At 38.8% G+C, this 12,251-nt stretch overlaps 1 protein-coding gene across 4 annotated transcripts in view; it reads left to right on the top strand.

Annotated features, from left to right (window-relative positions):
- DNM3 (dynamin 3) overlaps nucleotides 1-12,251 on the top strand; it is a 576,371-nt gene that overhangs the window by 135,885 nt on the left and 428,235 nt on the right. For all 4 annotated transcript variants that reach the window (XM_021682631.1, XM_021682630.1, XM_021682632.1 and 1 more), the window contains exons 3-4: nucleotides 9,782-9,931; nucleotides 11,125-11,328. In XM_021682631.1, coding sequence (XP_021538306.1) covers nucleotides 9,782-9,931; nucleotides 11,125-11,328 — 354 coding nt within the window. The remainder of the gene's footprint in view (nucleotides 1-9,781; nucleotides 9,932-11,124; nucleotides 11,329-12,251) is intronic.

Here is a 12,251-nt window from a genome sequence, read left to right as displayed (position 1 = left end):
TAATGGAATTAGAATAAAAACGTAATAAAATAAAAAAAAGATGAAATAATTTTTAACTAAGCAAAGTAATCTATAGCAAAAATCATTGAAATGATACGTATTTAAATTACTTACAGAACATTGTTTAAGGGTACAGGAAACTACATAACACATGCTCAATTTCTGTAAATTCCTATAACCATTTGTTTGTACTTACCTTGCCCTTTCAACAGCTTTTAACATTATCCATTGCTCCTCTTTCTTGAAACATGCCAAAAGAATATTCTTTTGGCTTCCATAATGCCACGTACTTCTGGTTTTCCTTCTATCTCTCTGGCCACTCTGTCTCTTTTACAGACACATTATCTTCTACCTGGCCCGTAAAGTTTGAACCTACCCAAGGATCATTTCCGTGTCATTTGATATTAGACAGACTCTTGCGTGTACAACTTACGTACCTGTGACTTTCACATTTATAGCTCCTGGGCTAAAACTCCAGACCCACATTTCCAGCTGACTTCCTGACTCTCTACTTGGATATTTCAAATATATCACACTCAGTATGTCAAAAGCCATATTTATGATCATTTTCTTTACCACATCCACAAACCTCATGTCCTCCAGTGTTTATATGTTGATTCATTCACTTATTTACTCATTCATTTTATTTGTTCATTAATTCAACAAATATGTATTGACTGCCTAATAGATGCAGTTCAGTGTTTTGGGCACTTGGGAGTTTAGCAGCCAATGTTCCAGTTTTCATGGAAACTATATTCTAGTGGATAAAGAGAGGCAATAAAAAACAAACAAGAAAAACTTTAGATTGTGATTATGTACATTAAAGAAAAGAAATTGGTGATGTGATAGAGTGTGACTGAGCTGCTACTTTTCTTTGCCTGGTCAAGGAAGCCTCACTAAAGAGGTGATGTTTTGGATGGGAAGTAAATGACAGGGAGGACCCCACACATGCCATGGTCTTGGGAAAGTACATTCCAGAAGAAGAGCAGTTTCTAGAGAAGCCCTGATGTGGGAATGGATTTGCTGTGCATGAGCAGAAAGGAGGCTGAACGTGGCAGGTGGGGATAGTGTTAGATATAGAGGTCAACAGGGGTCAGACTGCCTAGGACTTGGAATACCAGGGTGAGGAATTTGGATATTTCTGACTGCACTAGGAAACTAACAGAAGGTTTTAAAAAGGCAGAGACATGGTCTGACATAAGATTTTAGAATGATCTCTCTAACTGGTGGAGAATGGGTTAATTGGAGCAAGAGTGGTATCAGGAAGACCAGTTAGGATGTTTTTATGGTAGTCCAGGTAAGAGGTGTTGCCAGCTTAGTAGGAGGATGGCCGCAGTGGAGGCAGTGAGACAGGGAGAGAGCCGAGGAAAGAGGAATGCAAAAATAGCTCTGGTTTTTTATTTGAGCACATGATTTAATGGTAGTAGCAATAACTGAGATGTGGAAGACTGTGAGGAGGAGCAAGTATGGATGATGGGAGGGGACTAAGTGGGAAATTACAGTTTCGTTTTGGACATGCTAATTTTGAGGTGTCTATTAGACATCCAAGTGGAAATGCCAATTAAGCATTAGAATTGGGTATAGAGAAGTCAAGTTCAGGGGAGAAATGAGTGCTAGAGATGAATATATATATATATATATATATATATATATATTCCAAGAAGGAAGAAATCCGCAGATATATATATATATATATATATATATATATATATATATATATATAAATTTTTAAGGCCATTACAGTAGATGAGATCAACTAGAGAGAAGATAGAGATGACAAAGAAGAAAAGAAGGTCTAGAAGGAAGTCTAGCAGTATTCGATATTTGGAAGCATAGAAGAGGAAGGGGGGACAATGAGCGAAGAACATGGAGAAAGAGCAATCAGTGAGGAAAGAGAAAAGTCAGGGAAGTTGGAATAATGGGAGTCCATAAAAGAGGATGTTTTGAGATAGAGGAGGAAAATCATGTCAGAGGCTGCTGAGACTTAAAATAATTATTCACTTTGCAATTTTTTGGCCAAGTGTTTGATATGCTTCTTACTTGGTTTGTGTATTTGGAATATAGTTTATCTCTTGATTGTGTTTTACATGGAAGCTATGAGGATGAAATAGAGTTGATTTTTGTTATATTCCTCGAGATCCTTTGAAAAAGTATGGAACTCAATCCCCTATTTAGATATGATAGCTGCTGATTCTGATTTTTTTGTATACTTGTGGTGGAATATTCATACAGATTCCTATTGCTGGAGGAATTTCTGTCAAGTGCTGGCCTTGGTTTCATGTGCTAGCACTCCTTCAGTGTTGGGGGCCACGTAACCCTCACATGCAGGCTCAGCCCAACCAAGGCTCTAGAACTAGCAGCTCTTAGGCGAGGAAACTGTAAAGGACATTGCTGAGCTGTAAATTTCAAGGCAGCACTGATAGTCCTTTCTCTTCACCCTGAGGTCCTGCATAAATGGCTTCGGCTTTGTATCCAATGAAAAAGTCTCTGTCTTCCATTGTGTGATCGAGTTGGCATCTTGGTCTCTGCCTGGTTATCCTCTGGCTCACTTGGGCCTGGAATTCTGTCTTGATCTCCTCCTCTGCCTCTGGAGTACCAGAACCCTGATCCTAAATGCTAGCATTTGCGTCTGGTCTCTGATACCTGCTTGGCACTCACCTTTTGTCTGCTATGAAACCTTGGCCCTCCTCATTCCCATCCCACCCATTGTTCTTAACCCTCGTGCTGAGACTTCGACCTTTCACCCACTGCTGGACTCTCTCAGGTTGTTAGCTTTTTAAGATTTCCTGTTTTTTTTTTCTGATTACTAGACTTTCCATGTTTACCTTAGGGACACAATTGAGTTCTACTTCAAATCTGGGTCTATAAAATTCATATGTAACTCACTATGTTGCTTATTCAACCACAGTTCTAGGACCTTGCTTTCAGTTTGGGATGACTTGAAGGCTTGAGGGAAGCTTTTTTTTTTTTTTTCCCCAAAACTAACATTGATCAATGGTATGCAAAATGGCCTGCTTTAAAGAAGAAGGAAGAAATCCACAGATGTTCTTTACTCTAAATATGATAGGCATTAGGGAAACACAGATGAGTAAGATGTAGCCTCTTTCTTTGAGAAAATATGTTTTTAAATATAGTCATACATAGACACTTTTCAGCCAGTGAATTCAACTAGTTGCATTGAAAACTATTCCCTCTTTATGCGACCCATGTACTCTATTTTTGGTGGAGCCCTGTGCTCACAAAACATTGCTATTAAAACCCTTCAGAAATAAGACCCCAGCTAATGTATTGAGGACCCCAGTTCTTAGAATAAAGATTGACAAGAGGTTATGTGCATATGTTCCATAATTATTCTTTTTTACGTAACCTTGATTAGTTGAAACATATGCATGTTTTTCCACATGGAAGGGGCATATTGGAAATATTTAAATTCTTATGGTCATGCTGTGCTTTTCACAGATGCTGCCCAGGCGTTAACCATCCCATGCTTCCCCCAAACAACTTGTCAGTTGTTTAACCTAGCATAATTTGTTTTTCATGACCAATAGAAATGACAGTGCTAAAATGTTTTAGAGGGGAATAAAAATAAAAAAGAACGATAGCTTTGATTTTTTTAATACCCGTCTTCCCCCCCCCATTATTGTTTGATATAAAAATGTGTCATAACCTTTGCTTCAAATGTAGACTATTTCTAACACTGGGGAAACAGGGATGATTTTTAAAACTAGGAGTCTTATTTTGCAAAACTGAAAACATATTATGAATTTTAGCAAGACAGGTTATACTGCCACACAATAGAATTTCAAGGATGCATTATCGGGGTTTCAGTGCTAATATGCACATAGCCTTCATCCTTTATATGAGCCTGTGGCTAAGAAATTTAATCACTTTCTATTCAGATTGAACTTGGGCTGAAGTCTGGAATTGTTTGAGTAAGAGACCATTTCATGTCCCCAACTACCAAGCATTTAGAATGAAAGGAACATTATTAAAAACATGCCAAGAGAAGTTGTGCTACTGGAAACCCTGCCTTTCTATGAAAAAGAATATATCTCAACCAAGATGAGATTGTTAGACCTTCAGACATTTTACTTTACCATAGTGTAAAAGTTTCAGAAGGCACACATTCACTAGCTCTTTAAAAATGCAGCTGCTGATCATCTGCTATACCCTGTTCTGTAGATTTTGGTTTAGGTGTTAGATTTTCCTTCATCCCCAGACTCATGTGAACACTTTCAGGGGTGAGTATAGTAAGTGAAGCATTACTCTTGTGATAATCCTTTTCAGGATTTTCATCTATAATTGTATTTTTGGACAGCAGAGAAGTGAAGTGGTCATCTTTAAATTCTGCATTGCTAATAAAGATTTATTTAGGATTGTGTGATGATATAAGCTGATTGATGATTCTCCTCAATAGCAACTGTGGTCAGTTGTTCAAAAATATGTGCGCCACCTCTGCTGTCCACCTATTTATAGTCCACTCAATAGGGGGCAGGGATCCCCTAACAGGACTGGCTTACCTTGTTGCTAGTGAGACACACCTTGTTGGCAATATAATCCTGTAGCTATAAATTATGACATGTTTTTCTAATGAGAAAGTAGAATGTGTGGTCTGACCTTATCACTATACTATTAAAGGTAAGGGGACATAGACCTGTGAGTCTACAGAGCTGGGTAGAGGATGGGTTCTAGCAACTCAAAGTAGGTTTTGCTTGAATTCCATCCTGTAGGATGAATTGCTTTCTAAGAGGCACTTTGGGACCATAAAGAAATGGATTTTGTGGTTTCTGCCCCATTGGTTCTTCTGAAGTGCTGGGCAGGTCTGAATCCCAATGATGGATGTAGGTTAAACCTAGTTGACATCCCTCCTATGGTTACCCTTAGGTCAGTCATTTGGGATCACTCTACTGTGTGTGTGTGTGTGTGTGTGATGTATTTGGTGGTAGAAATAGTATTTGTAGGGTTTAACCAATGAGAATATATGCAGAAATGTTTTTTAAAGACATAAAATGACTTCAGACAAATATGATAAATCCCTGCTCTCACCTGATGAATTCCACATGCTCCCTCCACCATCAGTTCACCAGTTTGTCTTGTCAACTCCCATTGTTCTGTTTCCTTTCTGTTCTTACGGAGGAGCTGGTCTGCACCTTTCTAATGCATGCCGTCCCCTCGGCCTTAAGATACCACTTCAGCACTTGCTTTTTTCTCAGTTCTGGATTGTCACCTTTCCCTTAGTACTGGATTAATGCCATCAATCTGTGAACGTGTTATCAGTTTGCCCATCTTTAGAAAACCCTCCCTTGACTTCACATCCCTCTCCAGCTGGCCTCTCACTGCTTTCCTCTTCTTTACGCAAAACTTCAAACAATTGTCTGCAATCAATCTCTACTTCCTCTTCTCCCCTTCTCTCCTAATCTCTTCCAATCAAGCTGCCTCACTCCACTGTAGCAGCTCTTGTCAACGTCCTGAAGGACTCTCAAGTTGCCCAATTCTATGATCATTCTTAGTTCTCATCTTCCTTAACATGTTGGCAGTATTGGATGGAGTGGAAGTCTCTTTCCTTCATGAAAAACCCTTTCTACTTGGCTTTGGGTCACCTCTTTCTGAGTTTACCCCCTGTCTTGTGGACCACTCCTTCTCACTCTAAGTCCTGGAACACCCAGGGCCCGGTGCTCTGACTCTTCCTCAACGAACTCTCTCACTTAGTGACCTCATCCCCTTGCCTGACTTTAATGAATTCCAAATATATATTTCTAGCTTGTACTTCTCCCTAGATGAAAGACTAGTGTATCTAGCCCCAAAGGCATTCTTGTGCTAATTAGAAAAAGCTGCCTTTTTCCTTAAACACTTGACTGCCGTCTTCTGGAAAAATTTCAGAATAAATAAACGCTTAACAGGTGACTGGGAATGTGAGTGGTATCTCTTACAGCTGCATAATCCTCAACCATTAGCAGCAGCTCTGTTTCTCCACTTGTGTAGTAAGTATGGAGTAGGCATCACAAGTGTAGTAGGTCTGCAACCCCCATCTCCCCAACCTTTCAGTCTTCCTTTCAGTCTTTTCTATTTCAAAATTCTCCCCATTGCTGAGGTCAAACTCTGGGAAACTGTTTTTGACTCTCCTCTCTTTCTCCTGCACCCCTCCTTTAATCCATCAGCAAATCCTATTGGTTTTTCCTTCAAAATACATTAGAATTTAGCCCCTTCTCACCACTCCCACTGCTGCTACCCTGGTCCAAGCCCCATCATCTCTCACCTCCATTATCCCAGTAGCCAGCTTCCTATCTTACTCCTCAGTGTCTGTTCTCAACATGGCAGCCACAGTAATTTATTTAAAACCTAGGTCACATCACGTCTCTCTACCCCAAACCCTTCGAGTGGTCTACTATTCGTTCAGAGTAAAAATTAAAGTCCCACAGGCTCCACACAATCCAGGTCTGCACCACAGCTCTGACCTCATCTCCTGCCCCTCTCCCCCACAAAGTCTGTGATCCAGACATGTTGGCCTTGCACTCCTTCCCTGATGCTTCCAGGTTCAGGGACTCTGCTGAGATGCACCTGTGTAAAGCATTGCTTCCTCCCTCTTCTCTTCAGTTTTTGCTCAGATGTCACTTTATCATATCAGAGAAGCTTTCCTCAACCAAAGCATATAACAAACCAATCCTCCTGCCCTAGCATTTAATATCCCCCCTACTGTTCAATTTTCTCCACAGCATTTATCATCTGGCAACACCCACATTGTTTACTGTTTCATCTCATGGGAATTTAAGCTTCATGAGGTTAGAGACTTATTTTTTTCCCATCTGCAATTTTTTTTTAAGATTTATTTATTTATTTGTCAGAGAGAGAGAGAGAGAGAGAGAGCGCAGCAGGCAGAGGGAGAAGCAGACTCCCTTGCAGAGCAGGGAGCCTGATGCGGGGCTCCATCCCAGAACCCTCGGATCATGACCTGGGCTGAAGGCATATGCTTAACCGATTAAGCCACCCAGGCGTCCCGCTCCTCTGCAATTTCTAAAATGGTGCGTGGTGAATAGTAAGAGCTCAAAATATTAGTTGAATAAATAAATGAATACCAGCACCTTTAAATCTCTCTGCGGGACCCTATCCTTAAAAAGACACAAAGGTTTGAGATGGTCCTGCACAATTCTAATCTCTCAATTTCAAAATAAAAGCATTTTTAGGAGACCAAGAATGAATTTAAATCTAATTTGAAAAATTGCATTGATTTTGCAGCTTTCTGGAAGGGCACTGGTTTCCTACAGAGAAAGCAAGTAGGCGCCATCTAGTGGCGACAAGAGAAGTCTATGCTTGTGTTACTTGAATTATTGATTGGCAACATAATTGAAAATGTAGTCTCTGATCCAGAAGCTTATTAATTTTATGAAAGTAATATTTATGATAGCTATAAGCCCTCAAGTATGCATTTTCCACAAAATACATTGAACTGAAAAAGTACAGTTCCATTTCTTATAAATTATTTATGACTCCTTTTTATATATTAATTTTTCTTTGTTTTCTGGGATCTGACAGCCTTTGTTCCTCTTTATTTTTCTTATTGTTTTATCTTCTACTTATCTTTAAACTCTTATGTTCCCTTGATTCTGGCCAATCCACTGGGTTAGGTAAATAAAATCAAGGCTGTATCTTCTGGGAATTTAGATGCTAATAAAAACAGCACCTATGAGGGTAAACATGTGAAAAGAACATGCCGGAAGATGCAGTCATCACTTCAGGCCATAATTCTGAAGCCTAATGAATCTTTACTGTGTATACTTGCACCACTGAGGAGTGAACTGTGGGAGTCTTAGCTTGCCGTTTTTCAGAAAGTAGCACGTATTGTATGAAAAAACTAAGAAAGAAAAATATTCATGTCTACCTACATTGACAGGAAAGACTGAAATGAAGTAAAGTCTCTGTCATTCTAACATTTGAAACATTAGGTCACTGCAGTTCTTTCGGAAAAGCCTGGGAAGAAGATGGACTCCTTGTGCCAGGGCTCAGATTAATCCCGGACTTTTTACAGGGAGGAAGACTTTGCCTGAGAAGCTCCAGGGGGCAAAAGCCGGACCAAGGAAATATGATCAGAAAGCAGATTTCAGACCATTGTTAAGAAACATTCCGGGGCACCTGGGTGGCTCAGTTGGTTAAGCGTCAGACTCTTGATCTCAGCTCAGGTCTCCATCTCAGGGTTGGGAGTTCAAGCCCTGCATTGGGCTCCATGCTGGGCGTGGAGCCTACTTAAAAAAAAAGTTTTGTTTTGTTTTTTTTTCTTTCCCAATAAGAGTTTTTTTCCAGACATCAAAGCCTCAGTTTCCCATCAGTGGATGTTTCTGAGCAGAGCCTGGATGATAACCAGCCCAGGATATGTTGGACTATTAAGATTCTCTGATTCCCTGAAAGACCTTGTCCTCTCTGCACACACTGAAACCCTCCCCACTCTTCAGTACCCAGTTCAAACCTCACTTTCTTTTTTAGGCACTGCAACTTGAAACCACCTTTCCTATCTCTATCTTTCCTTTTTCTTTAAATGCAGATCAGCACCATTTCATGCTGCCTGTGTTTACTGGTGCTAAGCTGCTTGAAGACATCTTATAGTTTTCTCCCTATTGGCTTTGTCATAGTGAGTGAAGTTTAAATGTTTATGGTGGAAATGGCGGAAAGACTACTAATAATTGTCTCAGCTGACAACTGGGCTCCAGATACTTAGCCTTAGTCTAAGTTTTGTGCCACAATTCTTCAGCTAGTTATTAGAAAAACTAAAATATTTGTTAAGATTCATTCTCTTATTAAGATTGTAATTTTTTTTTTTTTAAAGATTTTATTTATTTGACAGAGAGAGACACAGCGAGAGAGGGAACACAAGCAGGGGGAGTGGGAGAGGGAGAAGCAGGCTTCCCGCCGAGCAGGGAGCCCGATGCGGGGCTCGATCCCAGGACCCTGGGATCATGACCTGAGCCAAAGGCAGACGCTTAATGACTGAGCCACCCAGGCGCCCCAAGATTGTAATTTTTTTTAAGTCTAATAATATCAGCTTCCTTTTTGAGTTGTGTTATATACCTGATACTTCTGGAAGCACGAATAGAAATTGATAGTACAACAGTGAGTAAGATGTTACTGAAACAATCTAATTTTCTGTTATTATATATAGTTTTTCCTACTTCCACAGATACTGATTTTTTTTTTTCTGATTGCAGGTAATACTTTCTTTGATCTAAAACTTTTTTTTTCTTGAGAAATTATCTTTTTAACTATACAAGTTGGTGTGGTATCTTGAATAGTATATTTTAAAGCTAAGATATCCCATATATTATTTCTTTTTAAAGAATTAAGTAATTTTGTTTCTGAATTGTCTTGCCTTTTGAAGCTATATTTATATAACTTAGAATTCCCTCTTGATAAAGTGGTGATATTGAAAAAGGACATGCTAATAGGATTAGGTATGTACCCTAGACTTAATTTCTTTAACAATCAGATGCTGTTTGCTTTATCATTTTGGAGGGCCAGAATTCTCTTTAAATTATTTAATAAACTGGATGATTTTAGTACTTTTAGTACTTAATTGCTCATCTGAAAATTAGCAAATTTAGCATTCTTAGCATTTGTACTGCGTTTAATATTTCTAAAGTATTAGCTGTGTTTCTTAGTAACTACTGTATTCTCTCATTTTAATGGCTGAGGAGACAATATGGGATACTTTGATTTGTAGTTAAAGAAACATTTTTTCCTTACAATTATTGCAAGAGTGCATGGATTTTAAGTTGTGTTAATTTGTCTTTTGTAGAATATGCTGAATTTCTACATTGCAAAGGAAAAAAATTTACAGACTTTGATGAAGTTCGCCATGAGATTGAAGCAGAAACAGATCGAGTGACTGGAATGAATAAAGGCATTTCCTCCATACCCATAAATTTACGAGTCTATTCTCCACATGGTAAGTAAAATAACAAAATTTCAAATTTTTTTGTCCTCAAAAATTTTTGCATTAATTGGCATACATTATTTGTGCAGAAGATGGTTTGTTCTCTCTGAAAGTACTGGTTTCTAGGATTGTGTTTGGGTACTACCATAAATGGGATGGTCCAAAAAGTTCACAGATTTATGGGGAGGCAGGAGGACATGACTTGTAAAAAGGCCAGAATTGAGTATGTCACTTAAAAATTTTTCTTTATGTTTATTTTAAACTTTTAGAATTTCAAGAGGTATGCGTGAAAAATTCCATTTTTTAACATCTTCAGTCTTAGCAAGAATCTTAGAGGTACCTGGTACTGTGACTGAGTCTTTTATTGGATTTTCTTGTAGCCCCATATATTTCTATTTATTCTCTTCCTGAGGAACCAATGATGATTTTTTCTAGATTATCAGCAGAAACTTACAAATTAGATAACCAGTTCATGGTATGTGATATGGAATAGCCTCTATTCTGACTAAATTTTCAGTGGGGCAGATTTTAATCTCTAATCTTCTACTCAGCTCTGTTGCTTTTGAAATGGAGCATGAGTGACATGAGCTCAATTATGACTTTCCAAGAGGATTTGATGCCAACTCTGTTGTGTGCAGAGAACGATAGCCAGGTCACAGCTGGAGTAGCTGATGCAGGGGTAGTTCCCTGCTCTCCCAATGGTATGCCATGAGTCTGGCGGTTACCCTACATAGTAACCTCATGGTACCACAATGGCTCACAGCTTTCCAATAGGCTAAGTGTCTAACCCCCCTCTAGATAGTATATGATGCATTTGAAGCGAAGGACAAATCTTACCCTAAGAATTTTATGCCATTTGTGGTCAATGTACAGGACTGGCAGACAGCATATGCACTTCTTGTTCAGTTTTTGAATTATAACATACTAGTTACAGATATGACAGCTCTCTCTTAGCTATGCAAATTAATGCCTTTCACATTGGGTTAAAATGATCATTTGGTATAGCACAATCATATCATAAAAATAGAGAAAACTAACAAAGCCATTTTGTATTCTATGCTTTTTATTCTATACACAAGTTTGAGTTAGCTCAATATACAATATGTAAAGCTGAGCTTGTTTTATTTCCACTAAAGAGACAGATGATTTTGCATTGTTATTTTTTAGCATTGAGGGTATATGTAAGACTCTTTTTTTCCACACAGTGTTAAATCTCACACTTATCGACCTACCTGGAATTACTAAAGTGCCCGTGGGAGATCAGCCACCAGATATTGAGTATCAGATCAGAGAAATGATTATGCAGTTCATTACACGGGAGAACTGTCTGATTTTGGCTGTTACCCCAGCCAACACTGATCTTGCAAACTCAGATGCGTTGAAGCTAGCTAAAGAAGTTGATCCTCAAGGTGAGTGTGTGGTCTTTAAGATGAAAGAGAATTAGTTTAAAATGTTAAGGGTTTGGGTATATTTCAAGGTAACACAAATTCTCATAACTTAATTTTATTGTTAATTTAATTAGCCATTATTAATATTGTTAGATTTTTTTTTTGAATTTAAGATGCTGAAAGAAAAATAACTAGGGGATATAGTCTGAACCTATATGAGTAAGATTAAGTGAGATCTAAGAAAACAGATATTTCTAATCCCCATGAACTACTTATTTTTTTTAATTTTTTTTTTTTAAAGATTTTACTTATTTATTTGACAGAGAGAGAGATAGCGAGAGCAGTAACCCAAGCAGGGGGAATGGGAGAGGGAGAAGCAGGCTTCTTGCCGAGCAGGGAGCCCGATGTGGGACTCGATCCCAGGACCCTGGGATCATGACCTGAGCCGAAGGCAGACGCTTAACGACTGAGCCACCCAGGCGCCCATGAACTACTTATTTTAAAAAACCAGTAAAATAAACTTCTGGTGCAGAATTCAGACAGTCCCCTTTAGTTATTAAAAGAGTTACCCAAATATACTCGCAGTGAAAACTCCTTCTGTTTCATGTGTGTTTTGTTTCTTTAAAATAGGAACCCCTCTCTTCCTAAAAGTCCTTCATCCATTTTGAGTTTATCTTTGTGTATGGTGTAAGAAAATGGTCCAATTTCATTCTTCTGCATGTGGCTGTCCAGTTTTCCAAACACCATTTGTTGAAGAGACTGTCTTTGTTCCATTGGACATTCTTTCCTGCTTTGTGAAAGATGAGTTGACCATAGAGTTGAGGGTCCATTTCTGGGCTCTCTATTCTGTTCCATTGATCTATGTGCCTGTTTTTGTGCCAGTACCATACTGTCTTGATGATGACAGCTTTGTAATAGAGCTGGAAGTCCGGAATTGTGATGCC

The sequence above is a fragment of the Neomonachus schauinslandi genome, chromosome 6 (assembly GCF_002201575.2).
Source record: "Neomonachus schauinslandi chromosome 6, ASM220157v2, whole genome shotgun sequence".
In the NCBI taxonomy this organism is placed as follows: domain Eukaryota; kingdom Metazoa; phylum Chordata; class Mammalia; order Carnivora; family Phocidae; genus Neomonachus; species Neomonachus schauinslandi.
The sequence above is the reverse complement of the archived record's forward strand: the minus strand, read 5'-3'. Positions and strand labels throughout refer to the sequence as shown.